Source organism: Callithrix jacchus, chromosome 3 (genome assembly GCF_049354715.1).
Source record: "Callithrix jacchus isolate 240 chromosome 3, calJac240_pri, whole genome shotgun sequence".
In the NCBI taxonomy this organism is placed as follows: domain Eukaryota; kingdom Metazoa; phylum Chordata; class Mammalia; order Primates; family Cebidae; genus Callithrix; species Callithrix jacchus.
Genome location: NC_133504.1, coordinates 17,815,650 through 17,839,400, shown reverse-complemented (window position 1 = coordinate 17,839,400; position 23,751 = coordinate 17,815,650). Strand labels below are relative to the sequence as shown.

At 37.8% G+C, this 23,751-nt stretch overlaps 1 protein-coding gene across 3 annotated transcripts in view; it reads left to right on the top strand.

Moving 5' to 3' along the window:
- The first annotated feature begins 6,784 nt into the window (after nucleotides 1–6,784).
- Nucleotides 6,785–23,751, top strand: part of SAP30 (Sin3A associated protein 30) — a 35,946-nt gene continuing 18,979 nt past the window's right edge. For 2 of the 3 annotated variants that reach the window (XR_004740523.3, XM_078366256.1), the window contains exons 1-3: nucleotides 6,785–7,377; nucleotides 9,262–9,387; nucleotides 9,792–9,890. Coding sequence is in view for 2 of the 3 variants with exons in the window: in XM_078366256.1 (XP_078222382.1) it covers nucleotides 7,063–7,377; nucleotides 9,262–9,387; nucleotides 9,792–9,890 (540 nt within the window). In the remaining variant the exon portion in view is untranslated. Of the gene's footprint in view, nucleotides 7,378–9,261; nucleotides 9,388–9,791; nucleotides 9,891–13,115; nucleotides 13,445–23,751 lie in introns of those variants that run through there. The other variant, XM_002745213.6, reaches the window with a different exon arrangement.

Genomic DNA, 23,751 nt, shown 5'->3' with positions numbered 1-23,751 from the left:
CCACCATGAGATGCCACACATACCTATTTGATCTTTTTAGAAAGTATAACAATATTAAATGGTAGGGAAAGATACAGAACTCTCATATATTGATTATGGAAGAGTAAAAGTTTGGAAGAGCTAGCAAAGTGGAAGCTATGCCTACCTTAAAACTCAGCAATTCTGTTTATATATATAAGCAAGGAGCTGGAAGTTCTCACTCCCTCTTAACAACATATATATCTTGCTGACATGCAGTCATATATATATCAGGATACACGTACAAGAATAAGAATGTTCAGGGCAACATTGCTTTTAATAGCCTTAAACTGGAAACAACCCATATGTCCATCAACAACGGAATGAACAAATTTTAGTTTATTCATACCATAATGAAGAGAGAGAATTAAACTACATACAAGTAGACCTTTGAAAAACAGAGTGAATGAACCCAAAGAAAACAATATAAAGTATATAAGCCTACTTATATAAAGTTCAAAAACAAGCAAAACTTAAAAAAAAAAGAGTTGAAGAACTATGTGGCAAAATTATAATGAAAAACAAGGTAAGAAATACAATAAAAGTCAAGATAGCTGCTCCTGCTAGCTGGGAGATGGGGTTTATGATGAAGGGGCAGGTGGTGGCTTTCTGGCGTGTTGTCAGTCAGGGCCAGCTACATAATTTGTGGGGTCCAGAACAAACATCTTTTTTCTCTCCCTCCCTCTCTCTCCTCCTCCCATGGTGTTTTCTTAATTGCTTTTTAATGTGGCACTCCCAAACTGACCCTCATAGGAGCTAGGGGCCTGACCCCTGTTTCAGAGGAAATGGAGAGGATCCTATACCTCAATCAGACACTTCCTGCCCTGTACCTCCTGCTCAACCACTGCCAGAGTAGAGGGTGGGGTGAGGTGGGGTGGGGTGGAGTGGAGAGAATGAGCAGCCAGAACTCGTTCTGGGGAGGAAGGAAGGTGGCGTGGCAAGAGGCCCATGTTGCCTGAACCAATGCCTTGTCCCATTGATCCTTCACTTATAAAACACAAATTCAAAGATAAAATTATTAATAATTACATGATGGTGATTGCAGGGCATTAAACCTCAAGCAGAATGGAAGAGTAGGAGAGTAGAGAGTGTTGGCTTCTGGGCTTGGGGCCCTGTGTCACTCCAAGTCTGTGAAGCTGGCCCTTTTGGCAATGTTCTGTTTCCTGACCTGGGTAGCAGCTATATGGGCGTGTGTTTTATCATAACTGCTTGTCTCAGTTCATTTGTGTCACTCTAACAAAATAGTTGAGACTGGGTAATTCACAAAAACCAGAAATTTATTTTCTCAAGGTTCTGGAGGCTGAGAATTTCAAGATCAAGGTTTGATCTTGGTGTCTGGTGGAGACAGCTCTGTGCTTCCAAGCTCATGCCTTTTGCTGCATCCTCACATGGTGGAAACAATGGAAGGGGGTAAATCCTCCCCCTCTATCTCTTTATTAGTGCCTTTATGAAGAGCACTAATCCCATTCATGAGGGTGGAACTCCTGAGGCCTAACTACTTCCTAAAAGCCCCACTTCTTAGTACCATTGCATTGGGGACTGAGTTTCAAAATGAATTTGGGAGGGAACATACACAAACATTGAAACCACAGCACTGCTTAACTGGACATTTATGCTTTATTCAATTTTCTATATGACTGCTGAGGTTAAAACTAGGTAAAGGAAAGGTGGTGTAAAACAATGAACTTTCGGTGTAAAAATATAGAATTATTCACATATAGAAATGTATATACTAGTACATGCATATAATTTTTTTCTAGACGGAAACAAGAATCTGTTAATGTTCGTTGCTTTAAGGGACAGCAATTTGAGAAAATGAGGAAAAACAGGCTTTTGTTTTTCATATGAACCTTTTTATATTATCTAAATGTTCTAATGTGTTCATGTTGGGATTATTGGTCAACTTGTATGTTTTTATAAATTAAATAAAATTATTCAGTCTCTTATTTTAAAATAAAGTCAGTAAAATGCAGTTATGTTAAAAACCTATAGGGAAGGGAGGCAGGGATACATACTTTTTTAAGAATTATTTTTGAACCATTTTAGAAAGCAAAGACTATTTTGTTGATATGAACAACCTCCCTATAATTAAGGTTTCATAAATTTATATTTTTCACATAGTCTACTCTGACGTAGATTTACCATGAAGCAAATGAATTCAAGCTTCAGAGTCCCTCATTTGGACAGGACCTTATAAACATATTTAACTAATTTTGCATTCATAATTTTATATACTTCTTTAAAAAGACCTTTCAGATTGTATAATCTCGAAGCCCCCAAAACCTGATTCCAACCTTGACTACGAAGTACACTCAAATCAAGGAGTTCTTATACCTGCCCTAAATATTAAGATTTGTAGAAATAAAGCATAATTGTTGTAAAAATTTATCTAGACAAATACATTCGCTGAAGAAATAATTTAAATCTGGCAGTGAGAATTAACATGTCCCCTACTCCAGGAATCTTTTCTAATTGCCAGAAAGGAATCATTTCCTCCTATGCGCTATGTCTGTACTTTCTAATTTTATTGAGGTTTGTATTACATGTTTGTTAAGCTACCTGTGTGCCCTACCAGAGAAGAAGCTCCAAAATATCTAGGACCCTTTCAATTATTTTTGTGTCTCCAGGGCCTAGAAAAGATTCTAGTATGTCAGAAGTGACTGTTTAATAGGATCTATTTACAACCACTGTATTGTGTGTAAAGGAGGCATAGTTACAGTTCTTCTTTTTTTTAATTTTTTATTGGATTATAGGTTTTGGGGTACATGAGCAGAGCATGCAAGACAGTTGCATAGGTACACACATGGCAGTGTGCTTTGCTTTTCTTCTCCCCTTCACCCACATTTGGCATTTCTCCCCAGGCTATCCCTCCCCACCTCCCCCTCCCACTGGCCCTCCCCTTTTCCCCCCAATAGACTCCAGTGTTTAGTACTCCCCTTTCTGTGTCCATGTGTTCTCATTTTTCATCACCCACCTATGAGTGAGAATATGCGGTGTTTCATTTTCTGTTCTTGTGTCAGTTTGCTGAGGATGATGTTTTCCAGGTTCATCCATGTCCCTACAAACGACACGAACTCATCATTTCTGATTGCTGCATAATATTCCATGGTAACGACTATACATACCATGCAGCTTAGGGAGATACACAAAGAACTTATCAGTCAGCATCTTTTTCCTACTGAATTTACATGATTTGGTCACATTTTGCAGAAGATAGATTATAAGCTTTTAAGCACAACCAAACAATATCATGAATTATTTTAAAAATACATAAATGAACAAAGAAAAACATGAAAATTCAACATCCCACTGTCATGTTTCAGATATTTTTAATAAATAAAAACTTTAAAATTCAGCAGGAACCATCTTGAAGCCATTCCCGGTGTGAAAATTGATCATACAATCTGGATCATTTTTGTTACATCCAACTAAGTCAGAATTGAGGGACTAGGGGAAAAAGCAATCTGGGCATACACCTCAAAGATTAAGAATTAAGTTTTTTACAGCCCAGCTGCTAAAACAGCCTGCAGTACCTCTAAGACCAATTTTACCCAGTAGTTGCTAAAACAATCTGCTATGACTAAGATTGGTTTCACCTACCCCTATCACTCACCAATCAGTGCTTCCCAGCTTCCCAAAAGTTTACTGGCACCAATGAGCATTCTTTCAAAACAGTAGTAACATTTCTCTTTCTAATAAAACTTTTGATTTTCTCTTTGTTCTTCTGACATACCAAAGACCACCCAGTCTCTGAATATGTCCTGAATTGCAATTCTTGCTTCCCCAAAAAACCATTACATTTAGAAATTCATCTCTTTATATTTTATGTTTACTTTGACACGACATACAAATTCCTTGGCCTCCTTTGTTGGAGATGAGCATCACCCTGAAGTTGGGATGTATCCATCCCAACTATGTTCTCATTTTTACCACTTAAAAAAATAAATCCTGGCCGGGCACGGTGTCTCACACCTGTAATCCCAGCACTTTGGGAGGCCGAGGCGGGCGGATCACAAGGTCAAGAGATCGAGACCATCCTGGCCAACCTGGTGAAACCCCCGTCTCTACTAAAAATACAAAAATTAGCCGGGTATGGTGGGGCGTGTCTGTAATCCCAGCTACTCGGGAGGCTGAGGCAGGAGACTTGCTTGAACTGGGAGGTGGAGGTTGCAGTGAGCTGAGATTGCGCCACTGCACTTCAGCCGGGCGACATAGCAAGACTCCATCTTAAAAAAAAGAAAGAAAGAAAGAAAATATATTCATAAATAATATATAGGTATTCTGGTTTTTGTTATGTTTTGTCTTTTTGTGAGACAGAGTCTTGCTTTGTTGCTCAGGCTGGAGTGTAGTGGTGTAATCTCAGCTCACTGCAACCTCCACTTCCTGGGTTCAAGCGATTCGCCTCCCGAGTAGCTGGTACCTCAGGCTTGCGCGACCATTCCTGGCTAATATTTGTATTTTTTTGTTGTTATCTTTTTTGTTGTCAAGTTTCAACTTTTTGTTGACAACTTTGTGGTCAAGTTTCACTCTTGTTGCCCAGGTTGGAGTGCAATGGCACGATCTCAGCTCACCGTAACCTCCGCCTCTCGGGTTCAAGTGATTCTCCTGCCTCAGCCTCCTGTAGCTGGAATTACAGGCATGCGTCACACACCCAGCTAATTTTGTGTTTTTCGTAAAGACGAAGTTTCTCCATGTTGGTCAGTCTGGTCTCAAACTCCCGACCTCAGATGATCCACCCGCCTCGGTCTCCCAAAGTGCTGGGATTACAGGTGAGAGCCACAGCTCCCGCCTGTGTTGTAACACTTTCAGCCAGCGTTATCTAATGCAACAGGTACAATTTATTTTAATTTTTTTAACCCATTATATCCAAAATATTTAAACATATATAAAATTTTTAATGTGCAATTCAATATTCTTTTTGAAAATTTCTTGTACTAAGTCCAGAAAGAAAAATCCAGCTGATATATACTTACAGCACATCTCAATTCACATGCTAAAGTTAGAGTTCATAAAATTTAAGTTTGAAAAACAGATTCATATATCTTGTTGCAAACATACTTAAAAGTGTTCCAACAATTGAATGAGGCATCAGGGTTTTGTTTTGTTTTTAGTTTAATTCAAATTCAATTAATGATTCCATTTTTCCGTGTCAACCACATTTCAAGTCCTGAGTAGCCACATATGGCTAGAGAACAGCCTACTGGAAAGCGCAGCTTAAGGAGATACACAGAGTACTTATCAGTCAGCATCTTGTTCCTACTGAATTTATGTAGTATTTAAATTGTTTTTCTTTGCCATATCCTAGAACTCAAGTGCACAGACGCAATGGATACCTTTGAATTTCTGCGTCGATGGCATTTTGCGTTTAAAAGGATCGTCTGGGCAAGTTGGCGCACGCCTGTAATCCCAGCTACTCGGAAGGCTGAGGCAGGAGAATCTCTTGAACCCCAGACGGGGGAGGTTGTAGTGATCGGAGGTTGTAGAATTGCGCCACTGCACTGCACTCCATCCTGGGCGACAGGGCGAGACTGTCCCAAAATTAAAAAAAAATCATTTATCACTAAATGTATTCACTAAAAGAACTTGCAAAAAAAAAAAAAAAAAGCAACCTACTGCCTAAAAAAACATTTTTAAACGTATTTTTATTTAAGCAGAATATACTGATAAATAATGATGCGTGGTAACTAGTAAAGGTGCAGCTTTCATATTAGCTACGCCCATCCTTCTCCCCCATCCTCCACAAGCACGTCCCCGCCGGCCCTCTCGAAGAGACACACGTACGCACGCGCGCGCCCGAGAACACATACACACGCCTGCAGCACTCACAGGGCTGCGCGCGCCTGCCAGGACCCAGGAAATGCGCCTTCCACCCCCTGCGCCCGGTGGACCTCATGTAGGGAAGTTTCTGGGAACAGTCAAGCAGCCTTTGTATTGGTGGGGTTCCAGTCTCCTTTTAAATGATATGACTCCGCCCTTCCGCACAACCGTTTGGGAGAAGTGGAAAAGGTTGGCCGTGGAGGCGAAAAGGAGTCCTGTTGTCAGCTGGTCCGTACTCCACCTCAGGAAGCGGCCAACTCTGTGCGCCCAAGAATAAAATATGTCCCTTGCAGGAACTTGCAAGGATTTTGAAACGGTCCCCCACTGAGGCTTTGGAAGGAGGGCCTGTCACAGTTGAGAGGTCTGGATGGGTGTTTTCCTCCCAGTAGGTGCCCTATTAATTTGCTGCCTCAATAGTTGGTCTACCCGGGGTGTTAGCGGCGGGACCTCCAGGACCCGAAAAGCGCCGATTCTCCTGCGTACTCCTTGGTTTGGGTTTCCCACAAAAGCGCGGTCACACTAAAAACTGTCTCCACGAAAGCGAAACAGTCTCAAAACTTTTTTTCCCCACACGCTCACTTACTTCCCACACCACTCCCATCCTTTTATGCTTCGCCTCAGGAGTCGAGTGACTTCTCTGAATACCAATTCTACCAAATCTAAGGAGCTATACACACAGCCCGACTTCCCGAGAGAAACAGAGAGAAAACACTGCAAACCCCAATCAGACGCTCCTGTTTTCCCGGTACTAAGAAAAAAATAAAAAGTCGGTCCGTCGCCGCGCTATGCATGCTAGGATTAGTAGTTCCTCCATCCCGCAGGGCTCAGGGTCAGGGCGGAGCTCAGGTTGATTCCGTAGCACAGAACTACAATTCCCGTGGTGCCACGCAGCAGAAAGAAAGGGGCGGGACGTGAGGGGGCGCTTCGCGCCTGCGCAGGCCCCAGGGCCAGAGGGAGGCGGAGGCGAGGCGGTCCAACTGCTGAAGTCCCCATGTGACAGTGAACGGGGTCCCAGCTCCAGGAGACGCTCGAATCCGCGTCCCAGCCCTCAGCAGTGTCCACTGTTCCGGTGCCAGCGGAGACCAGCAGGCCCGGGACACTTGGTGCTTGGCAGTGCAGCTGTCTAACTTGGTGTGCAGAGTGAATTGTTGCTGCTGGAGCGGAGAGAGGCGGAGCGGCCAGGAGAGTGGGGATTTCTGTCAGCGTCGGCGCTCCAAGCTCGGAGACATGAACGGCTTCACGCCTGACGAGATGAGTCGCGGTGGGGATGCGGCCGCCGCAGTGGCCGCAGTGGTCGCTGCTGCGGCTGCCGCCGCCTCAGCGGGGAACGGGACCGGCGCTGGCGCCGGGGCCGAGGTGCCTGGCGCGGGGGCGGTGTCAGCGGCGGGGCCCCCGGGGGCGGCTGGGCCGGGCCCCGGGCAACTGTGCTGCCTGCGGGAGGATGGCGAGCGGTGCGGCCGGGCGGCGGGCAACGCCAGCTTCAGCAAGAGGATCCAGAAGAGCATCTCCCAGAAGAAGGTGAAGATCGAGCTGGATAAGAGCGTAAGTCACGGAGGGACCGCCCTGCCTCCCCCAGCCCCCGGGCGTCAGGAGCCCGGTAAAGGCTCGGGTTGTCGGCTGGGTCCCCCAGACCTGGCTGCAGTGCGGACTCGTGGAGTCTATGGTTGGAGGCAAACAACAAAGTCGCTGCAACTCCGACCGCCTCCCCCACAGGCACAACACACACGCGGCGTTCCCCTCTTTCCCAGCCTCCCGCTGCCTGTGTGTCTCCCGCGCGCTGTCTTCCCTCTTCCTCCTCCTCTGCGATCGGGACACGGAACAAAGGGGACCGCGGCACCGAGGGCCCAGAGTAGTTTTCTTGCAGCCCGGCAGCCTCTGGTGGAATGGAGGCGCCTTTGTTTTGCTGCCCGAGCTGGTGTTTGGCCCGAGGCAGCACTAACTCCCCTGGCCTAGGGCTAAGTGGAGGACCTTCGCGAGCAAGGAATATCTTGTTCTTTTCGGTGTTCGCCTCCTGATTCCGAGCGGAGTGAGAGGGAAGCAGAACTCACCCGCTGCCTGGCGGGGCGCCGGGCTCGTAAACGGCGTTTGCGCTGTCAGCTCCCAGGGCAGATCCTCCGATGGTGGGGAGCACGTAGCCTCTGCGGTTTTGCCATCCCCTTGGCAGCCATCAGGATTTCTTCTTTCCTCCTTTTGCACTTCCGTTCGTTTGACCATCTATGAGTTTTTTTTTTTTTTTAGAAACAACCGTTGCTACTCTGGGGAACTCTGCCTGTCGGTGAATGAATAACACGGTTTCAAGAACCTAGCACAAGTCCTGCATATTTTTATCTTGCGCTTAGCCCAGAAGTAAATTGAAAAGCCTGTTCGCTCAGTCCTTGTTTGTTTAAAATGTTAGTCTACAGCTGGTAGGAGTATATGTAATTAAAGTTTTTGAAAAGTTGATTTGTGACGCTTTTTGCCTGTTTAAACAGTTCTTCAGTGTTATCCAGGAGAAACTTTTCAGGTGAACTTGCATAATTTCACATTGCTTTGGAAAAATGTGTTACAGATAAATACATTGATTTAATATTCAGAAAAGTCTATAACTGAAATTTAAATATAGTTAAGATATGAAATCGATGGCTCATTTGTAAAAACGGATGGTTTTGTATCTGGAATATAATTTGGGTGTTAAGTTAGAAAGACTAGAAAGCATACATTATATTACTAAAATATGCTCTTCTTTAAGTAGAGAAAGTACTAGCAAGTAGCGAGAGTGTGGGCAACATCATCTTTCCCCTTACCAGTTAAAAATTCAACATGAACTAATTCAAGTCACCCTCACTGCAATTTATTTATTTAGAGACAAAGCCTCACTCTGTTATTTAGGCTCGAGTGCGGTGGCGCGATCTCGGCTCACTGCAATCTCCACCCACCAGGTTCCAGCGATTCTCCTGCCATAGTCTCCTGAGTAGCTGGGATTACAGGCTTGTGCCACCATACCCGGCTAATTTTTTGTATTTTTAGTAGAAACGGGATTTCACCATGTTGGCCTGGCTTGTGTAGAACTTCTGAGTTCAAGTGGGCCACCTGCCTCAGCTCTCCGAAAGTGCTGGGATTTCAGGGGTGAGCCACCGCGACTGGCCCCTCACTGCAATTTGATGACAAAACCCAGAGGGTTGGGATTTCTCATTCTCCCCTCCCTCCCTCCCTTCTCCAAATGGCACCGACCCCTCCTTCCCCATTTGCCTTCCTTTTAACAGTATTCCAGACATCTTATGTTTTAACAGGGCATAGGATTTAAAAGTAGAAATATTCCATAGTCTTAACAATGACCCATCTTGACTGTCTTTATTTTTAATAACTCTCTGTGGTATATGTGTTTTATTAATACATAGACATATTTTACTGTAATCATAAGCAGTGTGTGAAACTTTTCTGTTTCAGGCAAGGCATCTTTATATATGTGATTATCATAAAAACTTAATTCAGAGTGTTCGAAACAGAAGAAAGAGAAAAGGGAGTGATGATGATGGAGGTGATTCACCTGTTCAAGATATTGATACCCCAGAGGTAGATGGAAGTTTTTTATGCTTAATATAAATCCTAAGTAGTGCATTCTGAAACCTTTACAAAAAGATATGAACAGTCTTTTAAGTGTTTAGAACATTTGAGAAATCTGAAAATAAAAGCAAAATTAAATGTAGCCAGTTGACATGCATTTGCACAGTTGGAATTGTTTTAAATTGACAATTTTTACAGCTCTGCTGTCATGGAACTTTTTTTTTTGACCTGTTTATATTTATCCCCAAAAGATTAAAGTGTTTAATAATTTATAGGTTTGATTATGTAAAAGGATTTTTTGGTAATGGAATTAAATTTTTATTGTGCTGAAGTTAAAATGTTTGTTATACATATCAATGATAAATTTTCAACAAATTGTATGAACTAATTTATGCATGTTAATTTTTTTCTAGGTTGATTTATACCAATTACAAGTGAATACACTTAGGAGATACAAAAGACACTTCAAGCTACCAACCAGACCAGGACTTAATAAAGCACAACTTGTCGAGGTATATATGAGTTTCAAACTGTTTAAACTATCTGCTCAACCAAGAGGTTATTAAATGCTAATGAAAGTATTAACGTAGTATATGTAATGGTACATTTTAGGTAGAAAGAACAAAGTTAAAAAATCTATTGTGGAAGAATCTAGTTGTCTAGAAATGTTTGTCTGCCACTTGGGAAATTCCTTTTTTAATGACTGCTCAGTAGATTGTGTACAACACCTTTTGATACCGGCTTTGAAAATGTGTTGTTTGTTTGTTTTTTGAGAACAGAGTCTTGCTCTGTCTCCCAGGCTAGAGTGCAGTAGCATGATCTTGGCTCACTACAACCTCTGCCTGCTAGGTTCAAACAGTTCTCCTGCCTCAGCCTCCCAACTAGCTGGGACTTCAGGTGTACACCACCACACCAGGCTAATTTTTGTATAATATTTTTAGTAGAGATGGGGTTTCACCCTGTTGGCCTGACTTGTCTCAAACTCCTGACTTCAAGTAATCTGCCCACCTCAGCCTACAAAAGTGCTGGGATTATAGGTGTGAGCCACCATTCCTGGCCCTCAAAATGTTGAATGAAAGTTTTTTAAATCCTCACTTTAGAAATCTATTAGTTTAAAATTCCATTTAACCAGTAAACCATTTAAGCACCTAATTGAGGCATAATAAAATTTAATTAACAAGCATAAATGTCCTTATTAGAATTTATTTTTTAAAGTGGTGGAATATGTCTACAAATCAGCCCCTAAACAGTATTTTTATAATTCGCTGACTTACGTATTTCAAAATTTGTCCTGTTGATGTTAGTTTTATTAGAGACATCCATGTTTTCTTCACATCTAGAAGAGGCAAAAGCTTTTCTTTTACCCAAGCTTTTACTTGTAGTTTGCTTTGATAGAGGACTTCTGGTCAGTCAATGAATTGTGAAAAGTTAATGGAGTGTGTATATGTTCTCAGGATACAGTAGAACCAAGAAATCTATGAATCTTATTAAGATATTTATAGATTTATACTTTAACCATATATAAAATAAAAATTTTTACTTGCAGCTACTTAGGAGGATTGATTGAGCCTAGGAGTTTGAGTCACCATGGGCAACATAGTAACACTCTCTTAAAAAAAAATTTTAGCCTTCTAGACAAAATAAAAGTGTAGATCTATCAATCAGTTTTCTCATGTTCTTTGCATGGATTTAGTAGTTACCCAACATTTTCTAAAATGTGCATATTGAATAAAATGAAATATGAATAGAAAATATGTTTATTTGGGAGAATGTTTTTTAACATTGTTAAAATCCAACATATTAACTATTTAGCTAAAATTTCTTCTGTATTTCTTTATTAGGCAACACAGATCTAATTTTTCTTTACTTTTGATTTGAAAGATTAAGATCTTTTCGGGTTGTATAATACATTAATGTAACATAAATGTAGGTATTGCCCACCATGATAAAATATTTCAAAAGCTACTAATGGAGTGAAGGCACCTCTGTTTTGAGACAATGAAGAACCAAAGAACTGATTATTCTAAATGTTATATTTAAGTATAAATTAAACCTGAAATTTTTGATAAAGTAACCTTATAAGAACAGTTGTATTATTTCTAGAGCTATTTTTTTAAATAATTAAGAGATAGCCATGAGTGTTATATTTTATTTAATCAGAAATGCAGATATTGACAGGTTAAGGACTGTGCAGATGTAGCACATGTATTTTAAGACAGGGGTCCCCACCCCCAGGGCCATGGACTGGTACTGGGCTGTGGCCTGTTAGCAAAGGGTGGGTAGAGTGGGAGGTGAACACTGGCTAGCAAGCATTACTGACCGAGCTCCACCTCCTGTCAGATCAGCCACAGCGTTAGATTCTCCTGGGGGACCAAAGCCTCTTGTGAAGTGCACATGAGAGAGAACTAGGTTGTATGCTTGTTATAAGAATCTAATGCCTGATGATCTGAGGTGGAACAATTTCATACCAAAACCAACCCCTCTACCCCGAATCTACAAAAATTGCCTTCCATGAAATCGATCTCTGGTGCCAAAAATGTTGGGAACCCCTGTTTTAAGGGATTCCAGGGTTGTATGACTAAGTCTTAAGTGTCTTAATTATCATGTGGATAAACTTTTTTCTTAAGAAATTTTATTTTCTGGAATCTAAATATGCATGTCAGCCCCCCAGGTGAGTCTATTATTCTTCTATTAGTAATTGCAGTATGTGTGTTATGTTAGCACAATGAAAAGGCAAGGAAGAGGTAAACATCCTTCCTTCCCTTATGTTATATATGTTATGTTAACACATAAATTGTTTGCTGCAAATTATATTCATTTATATGTTATTTAGCTCTTTCTCATTTTCCATTCCTAATTTTTATTCAGAAAAATTTTCAAGGAACCTTAACCAAAGAAGGTTGCCAATGTATGAATGAATGAATATAATTTGCAGCAAACAATTTATATGTTATTGTTTGTTTCTTTACTACTGAAAGTTTTCAGCTTCATACTTCTTTTTCTATCAGTAGGTTCGAAACCATTGCAGGTTTAATGATGCATGTGGTCTCTTACTTCTATTTTACTCATTTAAAGTTTAAAAGTAAAAATATTTATTCCCTACTCTAGATTCCAACTGTAAAATTTATGATTTTTATTTTATTTATGTATTTATTTTTGAGACAGAATCTTGCTCTGTCACCCAGGCTGGAGTTCAGTGGTATGATCTTGACTCACTGCAACCTCCACCGTCTGACTTCAAGCAATCCTCCTGCCCACAGCCTTCCAAATAGCTGGGATTACAGGTCTACACTACCATGCCTAGCTAATTTTTTTTTTTTTTTTTTTTTTTTTTTGGTAGAGATGGGGTTTCGTCATGTTGCTCAGGCTGGTCTTGAACTCCTGGGCTCAAGTGATCCACACACCTCAGCCTCCCAAAGTGCTGGGTTTATAGGCATAAGCCACCATACCCAGCCCAATTATAAAATTTAAAATAAATAAAAAGGAAAATATATTTTCTAATCAATGTATATATTGAGTAGGCCAAAGGATCCTTTGAAATCATACTATCTCTTGTTCATAACATTTTATTCTTAAATGCTTTTTGTCCTGTTGGTATGTTGCTAAATATAATTTTTAAAGGAAATAGCCCTTATCACATAGCACTTTTTCTTTTGATGAAACAATATTTTTTACCTAGTTTATGAAACCTGTTATCTCTAAAATTTAATTTCCTTAATTTTTTTTTTTCTCTATAGATAGTTGGTTGCCACTTTAGGTCTATTCCAGTGAATGAAAAAGACACCTTAACATATTTCATCTACTCAGTGAAGAATGACAAGAACAAATCAGATCTCAAGGTTGATAGTGGTGTTCACTAGGAGACGTGGAATTGAGACTAATAACTTGGATGTTAGCACTGTTTACTGTTTTTTCACATGTAGAAATGTTCCTTGTGTATTTTTTCTACAGGGGATTTTCTCTGATTTTATTTTCTTTGTTTCTGACTCTAATAATTAGTTGGAAACTCATCTAAAATGAGCTTTCCTAAATTAAAAACTATTTTAAATAAAGGTTATTACTATTATAGTTTCTCCAGTGTATTTATTTTGTGAAACGTGATTTTTCTTTTAAACTGATTGAGGGATCAGTATTCAGATTTTAATGTAAAGTCCTTCTTTTTGTAGGCCCCCCTTTTTTTTAAACTTCCGAAAAATTAACAGGTTAAGGAGAAGTAATAAATATAGCAAATTTGCATTCTCTGGGACAGTCTGACTTGGAATTGAAAGTATTCTAAATAACATTATTTTTAAAGTGCTTCATAATGCTAGCAAATTTGAAAAATAAACTACTGGAATGCAGCTTTTTTTGTTGTTGTTGTTATTATTACTTGATGGAGTACTAGGAAGAACAAATAGTTTATATACTCACCTACTTCCAGAGAAGACTTCATTGCCAGTAAAGATAAACATAATGCTGAAAGTTGAAACAAGAACATAAAATTAAATTGTTGTTTTTTTAAAATTTTGTCTTCGAGAAAAGATATTTACTTGACATGAATCTAGAAAGTACCTCTGCTATGCCCCTTAATTTTTAGTGACATCCTGTACTGTTTACGTTGCAAATTTTAAGTTGGAGAGGTCTAGATATCTAACAAGATCTTCATTTAAATTTTGGTTATATATAGCTCTGAATTGATTTATATCTCCTATTTGTGTTTCCTTCTCTTGTCAGTTTTCTATCAAACATTCTAAACCTCTGCTTTTCCTAAGATTATATTGCTTAGCTAAATTCTTATAATTACAAATCAAATTTATATCTTGTGACATGAGGAAAAAAAACAGCTTCAGCAAAATGTTCTGAGATAAAGCTGCAGATTTTAGCTGGAAATGGATGAGACCATTAATGTAGTTCATGATTTCTTAAAGTTGACATTTGGACTTAATAGTTCTGTTTTGTGGGAGACTGTTTAGTCTTTTGGAGGATTAGCAACATCCCTAAGTCCACTCAGTAGGTACCAGTAGCTCCCCCAAGGTATGACAACCAAAAATTCCTCTAGACACTGCCAAACATACTTCAGGGTCAAAATCACAGTTAGTTGAGAACCACTGATGTAACTGAAGTACTGCATCTAAAGTACTAGTTCATTAGTAGGTGACTGTGCATATTTTCAAGTGTTCTTAATGTGTTGACAGCTAGAAAATATGAACAATAAAGCAACTGGTCGTTTGTTTGGCTATGACCATTTAAAGATTGACTTGCTACTTTATTGACAAGCACAAGCCATGATAATTGCTCTTATAGACTCTTCTCATTTCTGGCATTCTGGAAATCTGTGAGATTTCTTATAAAAACTTTTGGAGGCTGGATACAGTGGCTCACACCTGTAATCCCAGCACTTTAGGAGGCCGAGGGTGACAGATAACTTGAGCCTAGGCATTCAAGGCCAGCCTTGGCAACGTGGTGAAACCCTATCTCTGCAAAAAAATGCAAAAATTATCTAGGCATGGTGGCACAAATCTGTAGTCCTAGCTACTTGGGAAGCTGAGGTGGTAGAATAACTTGAGCCTGGGAGATGAGAGCTGCAGTGAGCCCTCATCACCAGCAGCACTGCACTACAGCCCGGGCATTGGAGTGAGACCCTGACTCAAGAAAAAAAGCAAAACCCATATTCTGTTCTTGTGGAAAAATCCCTTGAAATTATTTGCTGACATAAAAATATGAACATAACCTTTGACTGGCAATGTTAATTTCATATAATTATTTGAATAATAAAATGTAGTTTTATAAAATATGAATTAAGAGTTCTGGGTGCAGTTATTAAATGAAATCAAATCTTTGTTAAAACAATTTAAAATATGAAAAATCATATCTTGCCAGTTGAGAACTTCCAGAACTCACTAAAGCTGAGTAACTTAAGAAGCTGCTATGTAAAAGTCAGTTTTATATGAAAATTTTAGTTCTTTACCATTGGATTTTTTAAATAATGAATTCACTAGAAACTACTTTACTTATCTACATCTGAACAAAAAATAAATGGAAAGTCATTTCTAGAAGGGTATAGGTTACTTTTGATGTTACAGCATTCAGAGAAGAATCTAAATGTAAATGCCACTAGAAGTAGGAGGAAAAAGCATACTGAATGTATAGCAGGGGCTCAAAAAATAAGTTCGTTATTTGATTACTAACTTCAAAAGAGTAATTTTGGAAAGTCCTAAAAATTAATGCCTGAAATACATGTCTTTACAAGAAATAAATTCCATATTTTTCTATATAAAATCTTTTTAATTTGAGAAATTTATAAAATACACAGTTAATCATTTTAAAGTGTACAATATGGAGGTATTTAATGTATTTGCAGTATTGCATAACCAGCAGCTCTAATTTCACACTTTTTTGTCACTCTACAAAAACAGCCATACATAGTCACTCCCGCTTCCTCCCTCTCCCTGTTCCCTTGTATCCTCCATTCTGCTTTTTCTCTCTATGGATTTGCCTATTCTGGATATATTAAAAGGGAATCATACTATGAAGTACTACAAGCTGCATGAACCTTGAAAACATGCCAAAACACATAATGTTAAAAGGCATGCTTTCAAGGTTCATCCAACTTGCAGTACTTCATTCCTTTTTCAGGGTGAATAATATTTCATTGTATCTGTTGAACACAGTTTGTTTATCTATTCATTTGTTGATAAACATTGGCTTTCTACCTTTGGCTATTACGAATAATGCTGTTGTAAACGTTCACGTATGAGTTTTTCTGTGGGCATGTTTTCATCTCTCTTGGGTGTATACCTAGCAGAACTGCTGATACATAAATAATTCTGTACTTAACTTTTTGAGGAACTTCCAGACTTTTCCAAGTAGCTATACTCTTACACTTCCACCAGCAATGTACAAAGGATCTATTTCTTCAATTCACTAACACTTGTATTTCATTAAAAAAAAAATTAAAGACTTCCTATTGGGTATGAAGTGGTATCTCATTGTGGATTTTATTTATATTTCCTTAATGATCAATATTATTAAATATCTTTTCAGGTGCTTATGGGCACTTACATATCTTCTTGGGAGAAATGTTTATTCAAGTCCTTTTTATTTTATTATTATTTTTAGTCGGGTTTTTTGTCTTTTGTTCTTGAAATGTAGGGCTGTTTATATATTGTGGATATTAAACCTTTATAAGATATATGATTTGCAAATATTTTCTCTCATTCTATAAATTGCCTTTCATAGTTTTGATAGTGTTCTTTGATGCACAAAGGTTTTACATTTTTACATAGTTCAATTTATTTTTCTTTTGTTGCTCATATTTTTGGTGTCAAAAGAATCCATTGCCAAAACCAACACCATAAACATTAATGTATATGTTTTCTTCTAGGAGTTCTACAGTTTTAGCTCCTAAATTTAGATTGGTGAATCGTTGTGAATCAATTTTCATGTATGAATGAGGTAGGGGTCAAACTTCATTCTTTAGCATGTGGTTAGTCACTTGACCCAGCATGATTTGCTGAAGAAACTATTCTTTCCCAACTGAATGGTCTTAACACCCTTGTTGAAAATCAATTGGCCATAGATGTTTATTTCTACAATCTCAATTCTATTCTGTGTTCTATGTATTTATTCTTATGCCAATACTATACTCTTTTGACTACTGTAGCCTTATAATAAGTTTTGAAATCAGGAAGTGGGAGTCTTTCTACTTTGTTTTTCTTTTTCATTATTGTTTTGGCTATTCAGGGCCCCTTTCAGTTCTATATGAATTTGAGGATTGGTTTTTTCCATTTTTGCCCAAAAGGCTATTAGAATTTTGATAGAGATTGCACTGAATCTATGGACCAATTTCAGATTGCCAGCTTAACAATATTAAGCATTCCAATCCATGAATATGGAAATCTTTCCATTCATTTAGGTCTTCTTTAATTTGTGCAGTGTTTTATAATTTCCACCTCTTGGTCTTTTACCTCTTGGTGAATTAGTTTTGGTTAAATATAGTTTCCACCTCTATAGTGTTTCACCTCTTGGTTAAACTTATGTTTAGATATTTTCTTCTTTTTGACACTATTGTAAATATATTGTTTTCTTAAATTCTTTTTTGAATCATTCATTAGAGATGAGTGCTGATGCTGCCACTGTGCTGAATTTATCAGCTCTAGTAGTTTGTGTGTGTGTGTGTGTGTGGATTCCATGGGGTTTTTCTATATATTGAATCATGTTATCTGCAAACAAAGATGGTTTTACTGCTTTCTTCCCAAATTGGATGCCTTTTATTTCTTTTCCTTGCCAAATTGCCCTGGCTATGATTTCCAATACAATGTTAAACAGTAGTGGTGAAAGCAGAAACTGGTGTCTTGTTCCTTTTCTTAGGAGGAAAACTTTCAGTCTTTGATCATTCAGTATGATGTTAGCTGTGAGTTTTCATAAGTGTTCTTTATCATTTTAAGGAAATCCTATTCTATTGCTAACTTACTAACTTTTTTTTTATCATGAAAGGGTGTTGAATTTAGTCAAATACTTTTGATCTTTTTTTTTCTTAGTAGTATTGTTATGATTTTTTTTTTCTAAGTTTATTGCCTTTTTTTTTTTTTTTTTGAAACGGACTCCCACTGTTGCCAGGCTGGAGTGCAGTGGCACGATCTTGGCTCACTGCAACCTCTGACTCTCTAGTTCAAGTGATTCTCCTGCCTCAGCCTCCTGAGTAGCTGGGATTACAGGCACACACTACAACATCAAGCTAATTTTTGTATTTTTAGTAGAGATGGAGTTTTACCATGTTGGCGAGGATGTTCTCCATCTCCTGACCTCATAATCCACCTGCCTGGGCCTCCCAAAGTACTGGGTTTTCAGGTGTAAGTCACCGCACCCAGACTACCTTGATCCTATGTTGAAGCCCCCTCGAATTTCTGGGATAAATCCCACTTAGTTATAGTGTATAATTCTTTTAATGTGCTGTGGGATTTGGTTTGCTAGTATTTCTTGGAGGGTCTTTGTATCTGTATTCATAAGGGATATTGGTCTATGGTTTTCTTATGGTATCTTTATCTGACTTTGGTATCAGGATAATGCTGGCCTTAGAGAATGTGTTAGGAAGTACCCTTTCCTCTTCTATTTTTTGGAGATGTTCAAGTAAGAATGATATTAATTCATCTTTAAATGTTTGATAGAACTTACAGGTGAACTTATCTGGTTCAGGATATTTCTTTGATAGAAGAGTTTTGACTGATTTAATCTTTTTACATGTATAGGTATTTTTTGCTATATATAGGTCTGTTGAGATTTTGTGTTTCTTTGTAAGTTATTTTTGGTAAGTCTTGGAATTTGTCTATGTCACTAGATTATCTAATTTGTTATCATACAAATTGTTCCTAAAATTCTCTTATAATACTTTTAATTTCTGTAAAGTCAGCAGTAATATCCCTGCCTTGATTTCTGATTCTAGTTTTTTATGTCTTCTCGCTTTTTTCTGAGTAATCTAGCTTAAGGATTTGTCAATCTTGTTGGCATTTTCTTTGAATTCATGAATTTTTCCCCCCTTTTCTCTATTTTCTCTTTTTGGATCTTCATTATTTTCTTCTGCTGGCTTTGGATTTAGTTTGCTCTTCTCTGTCTATTTTCTTAATGTGTAAAGTTAGGTTGAGTTGAGATTTTCTTTTTTAATGCAGGCATTTACAGCTATACATTTTTCTCTGAGTACTGCTTTTCCTGCATCTCGTAAGTGAACAACAATTCCAGGTATTCATTCCAGGTATTTGTGAATTTTCTAGTTTTCCTTCTGTATTGATTACTAGCCTCTTTTTATTGTGCTTCAAAAAGATAGTTTGTGTCACCTTAGTCTTTTTAATCTTATAAATAATTGTTTTATGGAAAACACATACTCTGTTTTAAAAAATGTTCCATGTGTACTTGAGAAGACTATTCTGCTATTGTCGAGTGGAATGTTCTGTATATGTTTGTTGGGTCTAGTTGGTTTTATAGTATCGTTCAAGCCCCCTGCTTCCTTACTGGTTTTCTTTCTACTTGTCTATCAATTGTGGGAAGTGAGGCATTGAGGTCTCCAACTATTATTGTAGAACTGCATATTTCTCCCTTCGGTTTTCTAAAGGTTTGTTGTATGTATTTTCTGGCTGTCATCTGGTGCATATATGTTTATAATTGTCATATCTTTTTGATAGATTGAAACTTTTAACAATTTAAAATGTCCTTTGCTCCTGTAACATACTTTTACTTAACATCTAATTTGTCTGTTACTAGTATAGCCATCCCAACTCTTTTTTGGTTATAATTTGCACATATTTACATAACGTTTTAATAGCAAAATTCAGATTATGATATCTAAGCAAGTGATGGTGATTTAGGAATAAATTTTGATCATGTTATTGTTTATTCATTTAGTGGAGTTATTTTTTAAGTGTCAAGCAGGTTTTACTTATAAGCTAAAACAATAGATGCAGGGAAACCAATATTTAGAGGAAAATTTGCTGAGTTTTTTTTTTGAGACGGAGTTTCACTCTTGTTACCCAGGCTGGAGTGCAATGGCGCGATCTCGGCTCACCGCAACCTCCGCCTCCTGGGTTCAGGCAATTCTCCTGCCTCAGCCTCCTGAGTAGCTGGGATTACAGGCACGTGCCACCATGCCCAGCTAATTATTTGTATTTTTAGTAAAGACGTTCACCATGTTGACCTGGATGGTCTCGATCTCTTGACCTCGTGATCCATCCACCTTGGCCTCCCAAAGCGCTGGGATTACCGCTCCCGGCCTGCTGTTTTTATACCTATGTGTATATTTTTAAGGGTGAATATTGCTTACTATAGAATTCATTCCTTTGAGATTGTGAATTCCTTGCATTTCTTTATAGCTAAGAGCTGATGCTTGCTATACACTTGCGTTTATGTTGCAAATTTTGTCCTAGTTGCATTAATATCTACACAATCATAGTTCTCAAATAATAGTCATATTAACTGCTACCAGATTATTACATATAATATATATATTTTTGTATAGTATATATGTGTGTATATATATATATACATATATATATATACTTTAATGATACTAAATGTACGTATGAAGTCAGCTTTTTATACATTATACCCAATGGAGTTATCATTTGACTTCAAAACCTCTGAAAATGTAGATCACAGAAACTCTTGAAAATTTATGGTGGCTTTTAAAGTTCTTAGAATCTATCAGGTATTCTACACATTTTTCTCTAGATATACCATGATACAATAATGAGCATATTATGGTGATACCACTGCACAAAAGTAATTTAGTATCAACTTTAATTTTCTAATATCAGTTTCTTTTCAAATTTTTGAGAGAAAAATTTAGGCTTAGACTGTCAATGCAAGATTTAGAAATACATGAATTTGATTTTTTCCTTTTGGGAAAATTATTTTAAAACCTATAGTACTTTACTTATAGAGAACTTCATATTTTAAAAACATCTGCTATAATATTTTACAAAAATGATTTATTATGGAGAGAACTTATATGTACCTTTTGGTCATTATAAAGACGTTAAAGTCACAAAATGATCTGTGCATGCTTCTACCTTGCCTTTCCTTCCCCCACGTAGTTGTTGCTCATTGTTTTTCTTCTCCATCTTGCTTCCAATTCTCTAATAATTCTTTAGGATCGGTACCTAATCCCAGCAAACAAAAACATTCAACAAGTCTCTATGAATTATGTGAAGAAAAGAGGAATTTTATCAAAAGAGATGAGCTATTAGTATGTACTACTGTCCACTTTGTACTCAGCAATGTGGGATTCACAGTAAGAACAAGGAGATAGAAAGTCAAAGATAAAAATACAGAAATTGTTGTTCAGTAAGCTTTTAGAATATACGAGCTATCTGAAATGTACAATTGTGTGTCCTGTCCAAGTAAAAGTTTGCATTTCTGTGAAGGAAATAATAGATTAGGTGATTCTGTTAAACAACATAGTGTTTAAGACTCTAGATGCTAGCATAGAACTGGCCATATCCAAAATCTGGCTCAATTGCTCACTGATAATGTAAACTTAGATGAACTACTAAATATCTTTAAACCTTAACATTTTTGTCCATAGAACAAGGATCATAACAGTACCTACCTCATTCAGTTGCTGCAGGACAGTGTTTAGAAAAGTAGTAAAATTTTAATAAAAGCTTAGTTGTCATAACTAAAATCTGTTGGAAAAACTTATGCCTGTATTCCTAGCACTTTGGGAGGCCAAAGCAGGCCAGGAGTTTGAGACCAGGCTGTCCAACATGGCAAAACCTCATTTCTACTAAAAAATACAAAAATTAGCTGAGTGTGGTGGTGGGTGCCTATAGTACCAGCTACTCAGGAGGCTGGAGCAAAAGGACCCAGGAGGCGGAGGTTGCAGTAAGCCAAGATCGTACCACTGTACTCTGGCCTGAGTGACCCAGTGAGAATCCATCTCAAAAAACAAAATAAAACAAAAGCTTTTGCTTTCAAAAACGTGTTGACCAAGTCAGAAAAACAGTTTTATAAGGTGAGTTGTGTGAATGTATGTTTTTACATTTATTTGGTAATATAAAGAAGGCTGTGTGCTTATATAATGCATTCATTTCTAAAAGAATATAACTGAATTTCATGTATTTTCAGAAAAGAGACATTATGATGAATAAAAAATTCCACTTATTAAATATTTAGCTTTTTTAGATATAATTTTTCTCAATAGGCTTTGATTGCAGTAATCAGGGAACACTTATTAAAAAGCCATTGTTGTTTCACACAAGTCCTTATGCTGCTGTGTCATTTGTAAATGGAGACACTGGATTTTTAATGCTTTTTTCTTGCTCAAGGAGAGTTTATGCTAAGTAGAAAATAAAACAGGTTTGCTGATAGTTTTTAAATTTACCTATTGTATGCACTGTTCCAGAATGGATATGAAACTTTCATTATTGCGTTAGTCTGACTTCATTACCAGTCAATTCAGTGAAGAAAGAAAGGCCAATCAAATCACATGCTATCTTGATAAAAACTAATATTATCTATCTATCTATATTACTTTACAATTTCACTTCATGTATTTTATAGGAGGTCACACTATTCAAAAACATCTTTTGACTTGTGTTTATATATACACTTTAAGACACTGAATTGTGACTACCTCAAAATTGTTTGGTCCAACCCAGTACCACTTATTAAACACAGATTAGATACCAGATACTTTTCTGGGTGTGATCTTCAGAAACAGATCAGGGACCTCCAATGATGCATTTTAATGAAATAATATCACTTTTATTCACAAAATGATATTTCCCAGATTACCTGTGTGGTACGTTGTTTCTCCTTTTTTTTTTTTTAAGCAGGCCTCACATTTATAAATAATTATTTGTTTATGATGATCATACCTTTGTTAAAACACAAGTCCCAGGAGGATAAGTCCATTTTATTTATGAGTGTACCCCCAGATCTTAATAATGGCTGGCACTTAGCAAGCACTGAATACATTTTTATAACATGAAAAACTTCCTGACATTGCCTCTGATGGCCAGTATGAGTCACCTACCTCTTAAGATTATATTGGGCTGTAATCCAAAGCTGTCTCCTCTAACAATCAGAAATTATCTTTGAAGGTACCTTTTTTTCTTTTAAAATTTATACTACTTTAAAATTCTTTTCCATTGTGTTTCTTTTAATGTGTGTTTTGTTATTCACAAGAAAAATGGATACTTTAGGGAAATGTATCATGGTTTGAAGGATACATCTGTGTGTGGCATATGGGCTTTCGAATTGGAACTCTTTTGAAAATCTGCCTTGATTTTTAGCAAATATCTTAACGTTGCGTTAGTATCTGAAAAATGAGGCTGAGAATATTTATCTTGAAGGTTTTTGTTGTTGTTTTTTAAGACAGTAAAGTGAAATATACTTAAAATTCTTGGTTTTTGTTTGTTTGAGACAGAGTCTTACTCTGTGGTTCCATGGTAGAGTTCAGTGGCATCATCTTAGCTCACTGCACCCTCGAACTTCTGGGCTCAAGTGATCCTCTCACCTCAGCCTCCTGAATAGCTGTGACTACAGGTGCACACCACCATGCTCAGCTAATTTTTAAACTTTTTTGTAAAGACAGGATCTCACTATGTTGCCCAGGCTGGCCTCAAACCTCTGGGCTGAAGTGATCTTCCTGCCTTGGCCTCCCAAAATGCTAGGTTTGCAGACATGAGCCACCAGTCCCAGCCTGAAATGTACTTAAAGTTATTAGCATACATAATATACACTCACATATTGGTTCTTTTTTTCTTTCCCGTTTCCTTTTTTTTGAGACAGGGTCTTTTCCTTTTCTTTCCCTTTTCCTTTTTTTTGAGACAGTGACTCTAGCTCTGTCACCCAGGCTAGAGTGCAGTAGTACAATCATAGCTCACTGCAGACTTCAACTTC